This window comes from Rhynchophorus ferrugineus, unplaced genomic scaffold, assembly GCF_030347505.1.
Source record: "Rhynchophorus ferrugineus isolate W39M unplaced genomic scaffold, kcgeb_rfMv2 rfM6, whole genome shotgun sequence".
NCBI lineage: Eukaryota > Metazoa > Arthropoda > Insecta > Coleoptera > Curculionidae > Rhynchophorus > Rhynchophorus ferrugineus.
Window position 1 is genome coordinate 16,051,712 of NW_027472585.1, and position 18,925 is coordinate 16,070,636.

At 33.1% G+C, this 18,925-nt stretch overlaps 2 protein-coding genes across 13 annotated transcripts in view; one reads left to right on the forward strand and one right to left on the reverse strand.

Annotated features, from left to right (window-relative positions):
* TP53INP (Tumor protein p53 inducible nuclear protein) overlaps window positions 1-16,761 on the reverse strand; it is a 28,911-nt gene extending 12,150 nt beyond the window's left edge. The window contains exons 1-2 of one of the 2 annotated variants that reach the window (XM_076407218.1): window positions 16,593-16,761; window positions 3,947-4,113 (exon numbers count right to left, since the gene is read on the reverse strand). The gene's annotated coding sequence lies outside the window, so the exon portion shown is untranslated. Of the gene's footprint in view, window positions 1-2,142; window positions 2,458-3,946; window positions 4,114-16,592 lie in introns of those variants that run through there. The other variant, XM_076407219.1, reaches the window with a different exon arrangement.
* The window catches only part of Adck5 (aarF domain containing kinase 5), a 37,294-nt gene that overhangs the window by 13,209 nt on the left and 5,160 nt on the right, over window positions 1-18,925 (forward strand). The window contains exons 2-4 of one of the 11 annotated variants that reach the window (XM_076407204.1): window positions 12,675-12,813; window positions 18,288-18,482; window positions 18,566-18,800. In XM_076407204.1, the coding sequence (XP_076263319.1) occupies window positions 18,313-18,482; window positions 18,566-18,800 (405 nt within the window). In that variant the 5' untranslated portion in view covers window positions 12,675-12,813; window positions 18,288-18,312. Of the gene's footprint in view, window positions 1-3,041; window positions 3,105-12,674; window positions 12,814-16,202; window positions 16,428-16,875; window positions 17,007-18,287; window positions 18,483-18,565; window positions 18,801-18,925 lie in introns of those variants that run through there. The other 10 variants (XM_076407205.1, XM_076407210.1, XM_076407201.1 and 7 more) reach the window with 10 other exon arrangements.

Genomic DNA, 18,925 nt, shown 5'->3' on the forward strand with positions numbered 1-18,925 from the left:
TAAAATTGACCCCATTTAGAGGTAATTGTGTGATAAATAAAAATAAATTTATGGTGGACATCGTGGTGGAATAATTGCAATGTGCTGGAATATATCGTAATGTTGTGCAATGTCGCGTATGCAGTGGCCGCTGTTAACCGTAATCAATGCGAGGCAACAAGCAAGAACAAATCGTAAATGTCATTAACTACTCGGCACCTATAACCGACCCGTGGACGTAAAAAACGAAATTCTGACATAATCGATTATACAGCGTCAAAGTAAAATATTTGATCATATAAACTATAAAAAACTACCTATATTTAATAAGTTGGAATATCATTAATACTCACTATGTTAACACTGTTAACTAAACTCCGGTATATTGACAATACTGTCAAACGTATCATTACCCTGACAACGGGATTTATCTGTTAATTTTTTTATACAACATACAAGTTTTATACCACATAAATCATACAGTATCAAAATATTAATAGCGTAAAATGACAGTTATCGGAAAAGTTTTATCAATTTAACACGTAATGGAGTTCAATTATTCACATCTGCTTTCTTTGTTTTAAATTTAAAAAACAGGCAATATTGACACTTGTCGGGAAATAGTCTAAAATGATAGCACGCATCGTTACCATAGCAACCGGATTCCGTTGTTTACTTATGCTTATTTTGATTTCGTATCAGCCTACTTTTATATGGCGAATTCGTATAGGTTTTCTACGAATGCCTAGCATATCAATATAGATGATAGACAGTCTGATCTAAAACGCTCTCGGCGGCCTTCAAATCGTAATCTGAACGAGACAGTCTGTTTTTATTGTTATTATTATTGCTACAGCCAAAATAATAACACCTTATTAATCGGTCTGATTCGTTATGATTTGAGCAGTGTAAAGTACAAGTAGATAAAAGTAAAGATGGCGTTTATTTGACCTGAACAAATATAATAAAACATTTCATAGTTCTGGTGTGTTGTGAGATTGTTGGGTTTACACTTGCTTGACATTTAACTTTTACTTTGTGTAGTTTATTATATCATTGTGCTTAGCGCCTATCGAAAAGGCATTTCATGAAAAGGTTCATTTGTTTTAACCAAGATATCTGAGCAAGTATCTCATCAATATTTTCATGACGTATTTTCGTAGATTACGACACTCTTTTTATTGAGGATTTAGTCCGTAATGGTTTTTTCTTTAATGCATTCCACTAATATTTTCTGTTTAATTTTCGAGTTGAAATATTTAAGAAAGATTCCAAAACCGCAGTGTATAATTAAAAAAATGTAAACATTTATTTGATATGTTAAATAATCCCCTATTTTGCTATTCCCATTACTTTAACAATCGAGCGATAAACTTACCCATAACAATTTATAGTCCCGTAAAATTACGAAATCGCCCAAATAAAAGATGACGACCTTCATGTTTTGACCTTTTGACCTTTCTTGAAAACCCACAAATATATAAAGAATTGACTATTCGCAAAAAAAAAATAAACCGGACTACAACAAAAACAGAAATCTCAGGCCTTTATTCCGCATAGTAGAAATTGTGGTAAGCAGTATCTCGCCCGATATCCATCACTCGAACTACTTGTCTTGTCCGGTTAATTGTTTTTACTGTCACCAAAACCATAAATCATTTTAAAATTCGAATATCAGTTCGTTTGGAACCAATGGTCGCGAATTATGGAAAGTTCTATCGATATTGTCGATCAAAAATTGATTAATTTATAATAAGAATCGAGCGTATGACTTTAAATAATGACTTTAATCTCCACAAAATGAGTTTATTAATTATCTCCGTGAGATATGTCTGTTCTAACTTGTTTTCGTGATAACAGATCGGAGTTCAAGGTGAACTAAGAACGTGTCAAGACAAGTCCGTTCAACCTTATCGTATAGTTTCACTTTTTCGACCAAAAAAATTGATGGAATAGAAAGTAAATCGCTTCAAAGACCATTAAATAGAACACACTTGACACAAAATTAAAAGGAACGTGTGATGCTGATGCCATCACCTACATCATTGTCATTGTCTAATCCTCTCAGCAAATAATTACTCCAACAATTTATATTTCATATTACTCAGTCCGTTCTAATCGTCCTTAAAATCTAAATAAATAATACAAAAATATTCTACTCACTCTGCAGAAAAATTGCCCAGAATTTTTCACCAGCAGGATTTTTGACACGCTTTCCGTTGCTCGCGAAAAAAAAAACTTCCTCGGATCGGGAAAACTCACTCAAGAAAAATAAAAATAATTCGTTCGCTACTGCTGGTTCGCCTTCTCGGAGCGACAGACGCTTCGTGTTTGTGGCGGACAACCAAAACAAAAACAAAAGCCGAACGGCACCGAAACCTAGGAGGAGAATCGAGATCTCCGCGCTCAGCTGATTACCGATCTGCTGTGTTTTGTTTCCTTTTGTCAAGGTAGGCTTGCGGGCGGCGTTGCCGTATCTACAATGTCGTCCGAAGTCAACGATTATTCTTTGGCGTATTGATTGGTTTACGTCGAGAAATTTTGCAAGGAAAAAATGAGTCATGCCGAAAATTAATGAATTATTAAGAGCGATACAATTAATTCAGCTTATTGGCGTTCAGAAAAATGCTTCCATGTTTATTTTATAATAATGTATTTAATAAACTATCATGAGTGATTGTAATAGCCTGCACAATGGACAGGGTATGACAAAACTATCAGAAGAACACAAAATACCCTATTCAAAAGAAAATGACTGATCATTTGGGTTGTTTCATATTCAATAATGTTAAACGTAAATATGTTTTTCGCATATCTAATGTTTCTGGCTATTCGAGTCACTCAAAAGGGATGGAGTGAAAATCGATACGACCAGGAAGGGGAATTCGAAAAGGGACTGAGCGCACGACCTGGCAACGCGGCAACATTGAAACACTGCCGCGGCGGGAGGGGAAGGAGGTCGATAGTCAGCTGTTTCGCGATAGCACCATGCCCAGCTGGCTAGCCTGTGGAGCTTGCGCTTTTTCCTCGTCTTTGTTTGAAGTGGTGCAACGACGTCGCTATAGTAGTTCCAAGGAAAATAAAAAAAATTATATCGTGGAAAGAAGAGTCGGAAACTAATACTGGTAATCTGCGTTGCCTAATAGGGGACATTAGTTGTACAATTTATATTTTTAAAGTTCGAAGTATGACTCATAAAAACAAGCAGTACGTTCACCAAAATATCACATCCTTTATCTAGATTCCGAATTGCGTAAAACATTAACCAGTAGCGCCATCTATAGTAATACTTGTTGATGTTTTTGTTACAAAAGGATCGAGAGTTTTTATTCCAAGTCGATCGTACGTTGCCAAACTTCCTTTAAAATAGTCGAGAGTCTTCCTTCTGATTCTCGAACTCATCGATCTATATAGCGACCGTTCTTTCTCTGTTAACGGAACCGATTATACGTCTTTAGTGTGGCTTCGAGTACCGTGTTGATTCGGATTCACTGAACTGACGAGCCATTATACCTGTATTATTTCCATAAAACGCAGGATGTTTCAGTTTCCTTCTTAAGAGCAAAACGTTAATCGTAACGACCGGTGTAGGGGAAGCGCGCGGGGGCCTAAGGGGGGCTGACGTACTACTGTCAGGATCTAAAATTGACAAACTTAAAAATAGGTTCGTGAAAAATAAGTGTGTATGTTTTTCACTGTCGCCAGAGTGATTGTTCGCAAAACAACGTTTTGCAATAGATTCGTCAGTCATATCATTATCAGATCAGATGACTTACGATTGTGCCAACATGTATTTGTAGAAATATTGCGTAATAACCAATGAAAATAATTAATACGTGGTGCTTCTATATTGGCAACACTACCGCCCTTGACATTGACAGTTATATTAGTGTCAAATCCCCATCGTAAGAAATATATTGTTTTTAATGATAACATTTTCTAAAAACTAATCTGTTCTCTAGCTTACCTTATTTTTCCTAACGGTTCTGAGGTTATCACTGTGTCTTTACGTCTATTAGTTGACGGTCTCTACCAAAAGTAGATTTAAGCCTTGATAAGTCTTTCTGTTTATTGCTCCGTTGTGTTTTTGGTTATTTTTCTCGGTGTTGCTTCAGTTGAGAGAATTGATGTGACCTGTAATGGAAAATGCTCGATAAGTTTCTATATTTATTTTATATATTCTTGATGCCGGTGCTTTATGCTAACTAAACTGTCTAAAATATTATCAGGTTTTCATGAAAAATTATTAATTAACACTGATGAGTAATCTTATATTATATCCGTCCTACTGCGCATTTATTTTAAGCTTGGAAGAAGCCTTTTAAGTTCTGAATTTTGCATAGGATGTTTTTTTAGTGTTTTATCTTGTCTCTGTTCATTTCATTGCTTTCGATTAATTCCTGCTCATATATGGATATTTTTTTAATTAATTACATCTTGGGTACACTGCCAATAACGCGCTAGCACCAATTTGGACGCCAATTACGCTCCAGCGCGTTATATGTGCAGTGGTCTTTCTAAGCCTTGTATTTGGTTCGGCACTAACAGTGTGCCCGTACATTTGTATCGGCTAGACAAAGACTATAAGTGAGTCATTTAAGTGCTTGGTTTCTATTTTTGCTTTTTGATTCATATATATTACAGAATTGCATATGGCGAGAAAAATATCGATATGTCAGGGCTCTCTCGTCCTAAAAGTGTAAAAATAGATATGAAACGTGTCCTAACTTTACAATAAATGTTCAAGCAATCCTATTCCAATTTACGACTTTCGTTTGTTTGTCATAAAAAGGTAACTAAAGGCTCCATCCAAACCTACTTCCAGGGCGGTTAGCGAATATGTTTTTAATGTTTAGGCTGGGCAAAATTTAGTCATGAGTGACCTCTTACAATTTATCTGAATAGGGTTTTAATTTATTTTGTGAGTTTTAGTGAAAATTTGTATTAGTTTATGGTCGTTCATTTATTTCTATTGACTTCTCAATTTACTTGAAGAGATATTTTGTTTGTTTGTAGTAACATTTACTTAGTTATGTTTTTCTCCTGAATATTATTTTATTTTATTTTAGTAGTTGATTCATTCCCATATATATATATATATATATATATATATAATTTTATTATAAAAATTGTAATAAAATTTGACCTCATATATATGTATGTATTGGGAGTACAGTACACATTACTTAAGTACAATTTAGTTCCGGCCGTTTTCAAAAAATGTCTGATATGAATGCTTCAGAGTGACAGCCAATTTCGGTAGTTTCAAAGAGCATAGACATCTGTCATTGATATTCACCGCGTGGAGTTTCACATAAAACTTGATACACATCTTATCCCGCTAAATTCGGCGCACATTGCCCGTTCAGATTTGTTGATATTAATTGTTTTAACACACAAATTGTGCGGGGACTACTTCGGTTAATCTACTCATTAATTTTGTTCTGAAATAAATTCATTTCTGGTCCCCCAAAAAAAACTGTATTGCTCTAAAAATCCTTTTTTATAGGAAACCATTTAATTAATGTTAATAATTTAATAAGTTTAATATTTCCACAAAGTAATCGCTTGACAATTAATTATTGATTATTTTTATGATTTTCTTACACAGTTTGACTCGTCACGAATTTCCCTTCTTGCGATTTGTTCAAATAACCGCAGAAATAAAAAGGCAAAAGTGAAAACTGAAAATAATTGTTGTGCGTATAAAAGGATGTCGATTGTTAGTGGAAATGTAAAATCAGTAAAGTGTGTTAGTAGGAACCAAGGAGATTTTATCATTAGAGAGCTGTGGTATAAAAAAAATCTGGTATTTTATTTAAATTCGTCAGATTTTATTATAGCTGGCGTAGATACGATGCATGACTGTAAAATAATATTACAAAAATCTTGGAATACTTTAGAACACTAGCATCAACGACGGTGCTTATTTTTAACAATATCGATATTTCTTCACCCCAACCCTACTTTTCTCAAATTCAATCTCAAAACAAAAATTCAATACTCTCCTTCAAAGCCCCTTAGTTTTTTATATCAACATATAGATATTTTTTAGCATCGCCACTGTACAAGTTACTCAAGATAATTTAAAAATGACGGGGTTTTAACCGCACTACATTAACCACTGAAATACACAGTAGTTCTGTTATTCAAGTCCTATGGTATGGGTAAAATGGTTTTGAACAAAAAAAAACTCAGTGGAGTGGGGTACAAATAGAAGGAGGAGATAAAACCGAAAAGGTTAATATTTAAAAATGTAAAAAGTAGATTAACGAAAGCAATAGAAAATAAATTAACAATGAGCTCTCTGTAATTGTGAGATTTTAGAATATTACATAAAATGATAGTTTGAAATAAATATATTCACTGATAAGAAAAAATATGACAGCTACTCTTTTAAATATTTTAAATATATAATTATAAATATTTTAACTTTTAAATATAGCGGAATAAATAAGTAAAGAACAATGCAATTTTATTTAAAAACGTGGATTTTCTTATCAAATAAGCCTGGTTTTTTTAATTGAATTTATTTTTTTTCAATATACATTTTAGGTGAAAAACATGTATAAAATATAAAAATTATACGTAAATGAAGTAATGAAAATATGTAAATAAAATGATACTAGTTACATAATTTGCCTAGATGGAACACATGGGACAAATAGAAGAAGTTATGAATTATTAACAGTAATTGGGTAAATATTTCAAACTGCTGATAAATATTAAGATTTTTAACTATTAATGCAATAAAAATGTATGACAATTTATTCTTCGAACCTTGTATCAATTATTTTAGTTATTAACTTTATAGATCTAAATTATTACTAAAACAATAATTTTTATTATTGTTTTAATTAATACACAAATATATATTACTTCATTTATTCCGTGTTTATTATTATAACATAAAGGTAAATAAAAATCATATATACTTATATTTTGAGGCTCTGAAGGTGTTACACTTCTGAAAATAATCTTACTTATAATTGTTATAATATTCAGTGGTGTAATAATTTAGTTTTATTAATACTTTGTTAATTATTAAAGCTCAATGGGTATTAGATTTAATCAAATGCTATTATGTATGTTAGTTCTTAAGATAGTGTAGCTACCTTTAGCCCAAAATAGTTTGCAAGTATTTTAATATACAGACATTTGTTACTGTAATTAATGTTATATATCAAATATATTTCTAATCTCATATTGAAAATATTGTCAAAACAAGTGTTAGTATCATTTTTAAGATATTCTCTTTACTTTATTAGAAGAGAAACATGATTACCTTTATAAATTGTAATCGAATTTCAACTACAGGGTGATCACTAGTATTGAAAAATATCGATATATCGGACAAAAAAATATTATATTATCGAAAAAAACGATATATCGATATTTTTAGGTATCCCTAGTGTAGAGGTTACACAAGATAATTTTAAAATGGCGGAAATGACAGTGTTTTAACCGCACCATATTGACCACAGAAATGCACAGGTAACTCTGTTATGTATTTTATCATCACTCAACAATAAGTAACGTTCCTTTAACAGCTAATAATTAATACTCCTATAAAGGTAATGGGTATAATGGTTTTTGAAGGAGGGGGTAAAAGTGAAGAAATTAATGTATAAAGGTTTAAAAAGATATTTTTAATTCCGTGTTTCGAAAAAAAAAATTGCCAGTACAAATTCATTCGGTCCATCATTTTGGCAATAAAAGAGCAAGTTATTTTTTTATTCGTAAATAATTCTAAATATTCTTAAATTTAAAAATGTCAGATAAACAAGCCTAACAGGAATAACGTTTCGGTTTCATGAATACCCTATCTTTTATATGTCAGTTCGTTAGGTCGAAGCTGTATGTTGGACCCCAGATGTTTTGAGAACCCTAGGTCTGAAATAAGATCCGTCAATTCCACTCGACACAGTCATAGTGATTCATCAATCGAGATTAGTATTAAAATAAAAATGTTCCTGACTATGATATAATAGGATATGACAGTTGTGTACATTATCGAAAAGGACTGATTTTTTTTTTCAAAATTATAGTTATTGCTGTTTGTTTCGAAGAAATTAGCTGCCAAACCTAATCAAACACTTGTAAAAACTATGGCGATGTTGCTTCATTAAAGCCCAGCAGTTGAGTTTGGTTTTAACCATTTCTAATCGTTGTTTTTGATATCAAAAACGCAAAACGTCTCATGTGGCAAAAGAGGTTCGAAAACAACGACGTTCAAATATTATTGGACATAATCTCAGTTAAACGAGTAAAACAAGTTAGAAACGAGCTAGAAGTCGATGAATCAACAGTTAGAAAACGTTTGAATGACTTGGAAGAGATCCAATAGGGGTTGAAGACCGGTTCATCATCGCAGTTTCTTTACTTGCTATGCCAAAAACATGTTTTCCTCGGTTTATTATAATAACTGATAAAAATTTCGTAAACATAAATATTTCACGTAAACTAAAATACATAAGAATATCCCAATACAAGTAGGTTCACGCGTACAGCCTACTCACCCTACTTAGCACCTTTTGATTTTCACTTCAGATCTATGCAACATTCGACATGACTTTCGAAATGCCGCAGTACGAACAAGGAACAAGAAAAAACACTTGTACAAAGGAAAAAAGACGAGAATTGATTCCAGATCCTAAAGGAAATTAAATTAAACATTATCAAAATATTATTACCGCTTATGAAACAGTTTAAAATGTAACGCGCCGTACGTAGTTCATTTCAACACACACGAAGGTCGTCGAACATAAACATTTATCTTTTTTTGGCTTTTTGGAAGCACCCAGATGTTCGAAACTACATTTAATTTAACGATTCCAATCCAGGATGGTCAACGAGCGTTTTTCACATCGTTTCCGTAAAGATATCAAGGGTGTCATGAAAGGAGTGTTTATTTTATTCTCGTTTCAAAATCATCATACACTCCAAGGGGTTTTGTTGCTTCAACTAACGGGAAACGTGGTTTTATGAGACTAACATTATATGTAAAAAAACCTAAATATTTACGTGGAATATATTACGCCAGCCTATTAGATTTTGATTACGAGGTTCGTTCAACGAGTTCATAGAGAAAGGTAAACAAATTGTTTTATGTTGATTTTTAATATAATTAGTATGATCTTAATACTTATATATCTTAAGTAGTAGCTGTATTGCTTCTATGTTGCTATGATTTAGTGACCTTATTCATGTTTCAAGGCTAAATTGTGGATCACTTCTATATCCATTTGATTTCGAGATCATCGTGCACCTCTTCGTTGGTTACGTAGCGATAAGCATTGGTAATTAATCGTAGAACTTTGTTTTGGGTGATTTGGGTGTTCTGGTAGTATCTAAAAGCTGCAATACTTCAATATTCTCATGAGAATGGAGTCTTTCCTTATGCCCTCTTGCAATTCTCTTGATTTCTTGACTGACTGTGGGTATCTGAGGGTCTCGATGTATGTAATCAGTCCTATAGTATTTGGGTGCGTCCACAATACCGCTCAATACTTTCTTCTGAAAAATTTGTATTTTATTTATGTTACTCTTTGCAGAACATCCCCATGATTGAATGTATGTCGATATAGGTTTCAGTATTTGCTTATATAATAGCAATTTATTATGTACTGATAATTGTGATTTTCTTCCAATTAGCCAGTAGATTTTCCTATATTTCAATTCCAGTTCTTTTCTTTTCTTTTCTTCTTTATATGTTCCTTCCAGTGAAGTTTTGCATCAAGATTCATTCCGAGATATTTAGCGTTGTTGCTATATGGAATGATAGTATTATTTAATGCTATTGGTGCTTGTACGGTCTGTTTATAGGTGAACTGCACATGTACAAATTTACTTTCATTAATTCTTATTTTTCAAGCTTGTGTCCAATTATTTATATTGTTACTTGCGTGTTGTAATTTTCGTGAGGCTTCTTCACTATTGTCTCCGACAGCTATAATCGCAGTATCATCAGCAAATGTAGCCATCGTAATGTTCTCTCCATTTGTGGTATATCACAAGTATAGAGTAGATAAAGCATTGGTCCCAGTACACTTCATTGTGGTACACCTTGGGAAACTTTAGCTTCTTTTATTGTAGAGTAAGCTTCTTCTTGTTTGACTCTAAAAATTCTGGTGGTGATGTACGATTTTAATAGTTCGGTGTGTTGCTTTGGGAGCATTTTCTGTAGTTTATGAACAAGGCCTTCGTGCCAAACCTTATCGAAGGCTTGTGCTACAACTAAGAATATAGCTGAGCATACTTTTTTACTTTCGTAGGCTTTTCAATAACATCTATTATTCTGTGGCCCTGGTCAATTGTTGAATGCTTGTTAATAAATTCAAACTGGTGTGTTGGTATTAAGTTTTTTCTCTCTATGAATTTATTTAGGATGTTAGATTATTTTATATTGCTTTATTAAATATAATTTTTCTTTCGCCCTGGGTTTAAAAATAACACTACCTAAATGATTGCTGTTGTAATAAACCAGATATGTATTGATATCTATGTATTTCTAATGTACGAACTTAAAAGTTTTTTCGGGAAACCAGAGTGATAAAAACTAAAGAGCATCTTAATATTGTTATCATCCTAATATTAATGTGACGACGCTATCGGGACTCTTTTTTCCACTAAAGCTAAAATCCGATCGGTAACTGACGATGATGCGTAACGATACGAAACGCGGAACGGCGAACATTATCAGAATCATTTTTAATTGACGTCATTTAGGCGGTGGAAGGTTTGCACGCACGGGACCCGTGGCCAAATATATTAAAATAGTTTCGCAGTGTTTATTTATTTTTAGCGCTTGCCGTCGCCGAAAACCCATTAATTCTACACGACCTTTCGTATTAGACAATTAATTATTAAGTCCCCTTTTATCCGCATCACTATTTTTCCAGGTGCTTTTCCGCGGTTCGTAAATCGAACGGCAGCCTGCTATTTTTAGCACACTACAGGGAAGTGAACACAAGAGTCTAGTTCTGGAGAATCCCCGCATGCGCATCAAGACTTTGAGTTTACGACGTTGGTAAAGATAGTAAAACAATATGTAATTATTTATCAATAAACCCTACAATAATAAACCAAAATTATAGTTCTTGTAAATTATTCGTATACTTGAGTAGAATATATATTCTGGAATTCACAAATTAACCTAAAATCTCACTTGAAACTTTACTTCAAATTTAACCGTGTACTGTCTATTATTTTAATCTTATATTATGTCTAATTTAATTTTTATTAAATTATTGTTTGTTGTCTGTTATGATTATCGGTCGTTGTTATTGACTACTATGAATTAAGATTGTTATTAACCATCATGGTTATTCCGTCATTGCTACTGAATTATATCTAATGTAGATATTTCTCCGAGAAGTTTCTCTATGAATGTGATTTACTTGATTTAGAGAAACTATCACAAACTTTGAACTGATTTTCTATGTAGATATATTCCTGACGTATCTCTAGGCCGATCTTTGAGATACCTCTCTATCTAGATACCTTGACTGCCACTTTATGTAGATATATTTCATTTAACCGGAATCAAATTCATTCTCGAGAAAGTAAGATAGGTTCACGTTGGATTGGCAATCGTCCCGCAGTTACTCGAAGAGTTCCTAGGTGTAGTTAAGTGGAGTTCACGCAAAAGTATTGCAGCTGAAGCTGTAAGATCACGACACATGGATGGTTGTATGGAATGTATAATATCTGAAAGCTCGTCCAATGAAACAGCCAATGCACTTCATAGATAACGACGAATATGTTGCCGATTGCAGTCTGTAAAATTGTAAAATTTTAAACCCGCAGTGGATTTTTCCTTCTCATTTTACCCTAGTTAAGAAGAGATAGAATGCTGCCTCGGAACATGTAACCGAATCTGCCTATAAAATACGATTTCGCTCCGTACTAGTGAGCCATATTGTCAAAAGTCTGCAAAATTCTTTAAAACATTAGTAATAATAATTAGAGGTTATAAACCGGTAAACGTTGTAAACCAAAATTCTAAAATGGATGCGACAACATTGCGGCGTGATCTACATCATACATTTTGATGACGTACATGGCTGTTTTATTGAACGGAATATACGAATATTTGAGCTGGCTACGATCTAGTGGGATCTATAAGCATTTATATCTCTATATATTTTGTTACGGCTATATAAACATATACCTATCTGTCTTAAGTATAAATGCTTTTATAAGTATTTCTACACATAAACCTTTTTGAACTATTTATATATAAATTAATGTATCCAAACAACAACTATCACTATAAATATACAACATAAAAGTTGGCCATGTATTCCTAAATATTTCTTCTCAAATATTTAAACCCTCGACCGTGTACTTTATGTAATTGTGTCAAAACATCTATACGGTGTAAGTCTAATCTATTTATTCATTTATATAGATAGTGATACGTAAACAATTAAAATATATAAATATTAATGCTCTTTCAATATTCAATTCGTTTGAATAATATTATGGTAATTCGGTCGGAATATAGCGTTAAATTATTCCAAATCTGGGCCAGTGTCTCGTTCAGCACGCACATTTTAAAAAGGCGATCGCCAAAAAGGCTAGAGGATTGATTAAAATTAATAATGAAATGGCATCAACTTGAGAGGTTATTCATTAATTCAAACGTGACATGATTTGACGTTTTCATAACACTGACATCTATTTTGACATAGGAGTACACAGAGTACAGGGAGGTGAGCAAGATCTAGTATATGGTGGTTCGTTCTGCGTATGCGCATTGCGGGATTCTACATATGTTTATGTTGATTACAAGGCGAGACCCAGTCAGTATAGCAATAAGACAATTCTAATGTAAGTATTTATTATAAGTGCCTTTAATTACGTCTAAAATGTAATTAATGTAAACGGCCATCGCCAGAAAAGTATCGATATTTTTTGTCATATATATAGATATTTTTAAACTAGATAAATATTTACAATTAACCCAACCAAAATATACGAAACTTTTAAAGTTAAGCACCAAAATACACTAAAATATACTTTGAAAAAATATCGATATATCGATATTTTTTCGGCATCCCTACTGTTAACATTTGAGGTTAGGCCTCATTTGTTTTGTTTATTGTGTATATGAGTCCCTAATAATGTTGTTCTTTTTTCAGTTACCAAATAATATAGAAAATTTTATATAATATAATGTAACTGGTTAGCATGAAGTCTGTATATGTTTTTACAAGTCTCGAATGGACAGAAGAAAAAGGGCCATCTAACTGAACGACCATATATTTTCAAAATACAAAGAAAAATATTAATTAAACTCAAGCCTTCAACAAGTGTTAATATCAAGCTCTGTGCAAAGTAAGTGCCGCGCGAGCTCACTTTTGACCAAAAACAACGACGAGTTCGGAGCAGTATCCGATGATTCGGAGCAGTATTTGAAGATGATCAAGCGTAATAAACCCGAGTTTTTGCGTCGATATGTGACAATAGATGAAACATGGCTCCATCATTTCACTCCGAAGTACAATCGACAGTCATCCGAGTGGACCGCACACGATTAACCCGCTCCAAAGCGTGGGAAAACGCAACAGTCGGCTGGCAATGTTATGGCGTCTGTATTTTGGGATGTGCATAGAATAATTTTCATTGACTACCTTGAAAAAGGAAGGACCATCAGCAGCGACTATTACATAGCGTTGTTGGACCGTTTGAAGGACCAAATCGCATTTGAAGAAAAAGAAAGTGCTGCTTCACGAAGACAATTCACCGTGTCACAAGTCAGTGAAAACGATGGCAAAAATTCATGAATTGGGCTTTGAATTGCTTCCTCAACCACCGTATTCTCCAGATCTGGCCTCCAGCGACTATTTCCTGTTCTCAGATCTCAAAAGAATGCTCGCTAGGAAGAAATTTTCGTCGAATGAAGAGGTGATCGCCGAAACTGAGGCCTATTTTGAATCAAAGGACAAATCGTACTACAAAAAAGGTATCGAAAAGTAGGAGGGTCGCTAGAATGAGTGTATCACCTTTGAAGGGAATTATGTTGAATAAAACAAACTAATTTTGCCAAAAAAGGACTTTTCAATTGACCTGTTAAACTATCCAAATAAAACCGAAACGCGCTAAAAAGTTTAAACGTAAGAAGTGACATTAATGTTTCGTAGCACTTCTGATTAGTGTTTGACACTTAACATGGCGAATTTTGATTTTTTTTTATTTCTGGTAATACCACTTTTAATTTTAAAATAAATATATTTTTAACAATCTATGCTATATTACTATTATAAATCAATATTTTGTGATTCTTTATTACACGTAATCTAGCCTATTGAATATATCGATTCTGTTAATTCGACTTATTCGAAATATACTGTATTTAACATCAACTTGTTTTTGTTTCTTTTGTTTTCATTAATCTTTTCAATTCCTCAGTTAAATAATAAAAGCTTTTATTTATATTATTTTAAATTATTTAGTTAAGAAGAAAATCTTATTAGTAAATTAAAATAATGATGTACTATAGCCTTCCAATAAAACAGGCAATGTACGTCATCGAAATTTATAATTCAACGTTGCCGCATCAAATTTAAATTTTCTTTTATTTTGTCTCTGACAACAAAATACTAATGTAAATAAAATATTGAAAAAAATAAAGTTATAAAATATAATATATTTTAACATTATAATACATTTAATGCATATTTATTGAAGGTCTTAAACTACAGTTAATTAAACACTCACGATCTGTAGGTTAAAGCTGTTTTATTATATTTATATTGACATATGGCAAGGATGTCGACCAGTACCGACAGAAATCGAATTTTATAGATCGATTTGGTTACATGTTTGGACGCATCAGACTTCATTCTGTCACTTTTTAACTAGCGCAATGCTAATTAGTAAAATGAGAAATAAAAATAAAGAATTAAAAGGGATTTTACGTTCTTATAAACTGGATTTGACAATACGTTTGACCGTGTTGATGATGTGCATTGGCTGTTTTATTGGAAGGACTATATATATATATAGTCAATTCAAAGTTATTTTGTACATACGTCATATAAATTAGTGACGTCAAAACGTCGAAATATTGCCGCATCAACTCTGAGTTTTAGTTCAGTTTGGCTTTGAGATACAACGAAATTCTAATCTAAATAAAATAATTGAACAAAAATTTAAAAGTACAGTTAATTATACAGCCACAATAGTTTATAGGTTAGAGTTATAACTTCTTATCACTATTGCTTTCAAGAATTTTGCATACTTCTGACAACCGGACGACTTTGACAGGCTCATTCTTTTACACGTTCGAACTAATCAGACAGAATTGTGGCTCTTTTTTAACTAGAATAAAATGAGAAGGAAAATATTGTCTGATTCTAAAACGAATTTACAAATTGCGGCCGGCGATACATTAAACATCTTGATGACGTATGTACAAAAAAACTTTGATAAGACTATATTGTTCACTTCCCTGTAGTCTTTGGTATATATAGTTTATCCAAAATAGCAGTGAACTCATGTCATCAAGATGTATAATGTATTGCCTATTGCAGTTTGTAAATTCAGTTTAATATCAGACCATTCCTTCTCATTTTATTCTAGTTAAAAAAAAGACATAATGTCGAGTGATATATTTGAACATGTAACCGAATCAGTCTGCAAAAGTTGTCCGGTTGTTAAATATCTGCAAAAAATAAGAGGTTATAAACCGGCAAAGCGTCAAACAGCTTTTCTTGTTTTATTAAATTTCAAATTGCATGTAGAAAAACTATTCGAAATTAAATTTATGAAATGTATAAAAACAATGAGTAGTTTTTTCAATATAAATATAACTTAAAGTTAAATGCGGCAACATTGCGACGTTTTTACGTCATAAATTGAGATTATGTAGGTTCACTGCTGTTTTGGATCGACTATACTACCTTAGAGCATGCGCGACGTTAGAAGTGGTAATTTGTACTCAAATATCATTAGTTAAATTACCATGTTTATGTATATGAGAACTATTAACCGTGGCAATTTTTATATTGTATAGACGCCTTTGCTAATTATCAACTTCCCGTTAAAGAGAATAGTCGTGTTTTTTTATTAGGACGTTGCGTTTGACTCGATCACAAAACATATGAGCCCTGTGTCCAACTCCGACTTGTATTTACATCGAATCATAAATAAGGACCGAGCTTTAATAGTAAAACACATTGGGAACCAGTCGGGAATACAAAATAGAGCGCAAAACCAGTAATGTCAGGCCGAGACGCGGGGCGCACGTCGCTGCTTCGTGCCTCGTCTGTCGCTATCTCCGTCCCGCATTCGCTTAGCGTCATTCACCGTCTCATTCTCACACGCACATTTCGTACACAAAGTTACATCATTGATCGTCTGGCGAAACTTATCGTAAGGAATCGGACGGCTCGATTTACCCAAAACAAAGGAATCCAAAGAGACCCTACGAAAAATCGTGAGTATGTATATCGACATAAACCTATTCTCTGCGGTATTATTTACGTTTAATATCAATATTTTGTGTCGTAGTCAGCTGACGACTCTCTCATACTTGTTTAGAACAATTTTCTAACGCGAAACTGTCACGAAATTTAAATTATATACCCTGACCCAACATGGCTTACCTTGACGTGCGGCGATGATTTGTCGTACGGGGGTTGTGAGGTTACAGAAGGGGTCGGGACTGACAACAATCGGCGACTGCACAAAGCCACAAGCACAACATACAACCCAGTCGCCCGGATACGACTAATGCGACTCGCGCTCGGTTCGGTTTGACGTCGCCGCAGCGATGGAAAGGGAAGAAAGGGCCCGATCAGCTGAGTGGTAAACGCGGGGGGCGAGGGGAAGGCGAGGATGATGTTTTCCATCGGAAACCTGAAACAAGTCGTCGCGTTCGTGCATCTCTCTCATTATAAATCCTATTATTATTGTTGGTAGTGGTAGTAGGCTGTGCTTCTTTGTCTTCCGCAGTCGAAAACAAAAACCGATTCTAGGAAAACCGCCGACGATTTTATGGAAGACTGTATAGTTGATGGGTACATGAAATCATTAAGTTGCATAAAATTGGTTGGCTATTATTTAATAACATTAGAATGAGTTTTTCTTTAACAATATCAGTATATTTTAATTAACTGTCACTTTAAACTATTTCAAAATTTTATCAATATCTATAAATCCATATATACATTACACAAATAAAATATTACCATCGAATTCCTATTATGTATATATCTAAGATGTTCTGTAATGAATCTTTGAACTATTTCTTAACTCAAAACGCCCTTGAATAGCATATTTATTGTACTGTCAATTAATAGTTCTGAAGTACCTCTCTACCTAGAATTATTTCTTAACTGTTTATACCGTACAAATATGAACATTTTTTTTTCTATATTTCTACTAAAGTAAATCCTTACCTAACAGTATTTTGAAGTACTCAAAATACCAGAAACCTTAGAATGATTTGAAGACCCCTTAAAATGGTATTTCCATCTCTTCCTCTCTCTCTCTCTCTTGCTGGGTACCCTTGAAATTTTAGCTGTTTATCTCTGTAGGAATAATCAATTTTATCTAGGATCTAGTTTGTTATATTTATCTAGTAATATTTCAAATTGTTTTTGAATAACACATATGTTCCTGAGATACCCTTCTATATACTAAACTATGTATTTCAAAATCTCATTACTGTCTATGAAGTAGTATTTCTAAAAGGATCATCTGTTTATTAGTGTTCGTAAACTATCCCTATAGAAGTTCTGCTATAAAATGACTACCTCCAACTTTCTAAATATATTTTTTGAAATGTCACAATCTGTCTACCTCTGATAAACCTATTTTATTCTAAATAAAACTACCTTAAAACCATTTTTTCTAAAAACATTAGATTCTGCTTATTTATGTTTTTAGTCCATATCTCAATAGTAGAATCTCAGTTAACAATTGATTTTACTTTTTTATATTATTATTTCTCTTATAACGATATCTGGGTCCAACTGTTTTTGTTTTTAAACAAACCAGGACTTATTATTATTAACAAGTATGTTAAATCGTGACATTTAACGGGACAAAGTTTAATTTTTATATAGTTTCTTGTAGTATATCGTTATTAGTAAATAAAAAAATAATATGAATCTGTAGTGTCATTAACTTTTGCTATTTATACTTGTTTTTTTTTAGTTGGATGATGTAAGTAGTGTTTTTTTGTCGACAACCCGTAATAATTTATGTGGAATAGAACCTTTACCAACACAACGCTTATATACATATTTTAAAATGTCCACCGCATAGAATAATAATGTATATCGTTCTTTTCAAAGCCAGCTGGGAGCGTAGGACGAAATAATGGCATTGAGACGGGCGATTCGTAACTGTTTACTTTCGAGATCCAAATACAAAAACCGTCGATACGTCGTAGCCGGCTTTGGGGGAGGTTTAGCCATCGCCACCCTAAATGATAGAAATATCGACGACAACATCGTGGTTGGGGCGAAGGGTGCTTTGAGATTTGCCAGGTATGTATATACGAGACCGGTTTAGAGACAACTGAACGTTTTGTTTTTGTTTACATTTTTTTTATAAAACTTGCCATTTTTAGATCTATCAAAGTCGGTCTGGCAATTTCGTTGGACTATTACTTCTCCATGTCGGGTCTGATGGAGAATGCACCAAACTATGAAATAATGATGAGTCGGATTCACCAAAGATGTGCCGAAAGAATACGAGACGGATGCCTGCAAAATGGCGGCACCTACATTAAATTGGGGCAAGGTCTTGTGTCGCTGAGTCACATTTTACCCAAAGAGTATATAGACACTTTAAAGATATTACAGGTAAAATTACATTGTTCTAAATGCGAAAAAAAGTTTGATGAGTCATGTTACATTAAAAATAACGAATGTGATAGAAGAAACTTTTCATTAACTCTAGTTTTATTATGTACAATAGATTAAAGTTT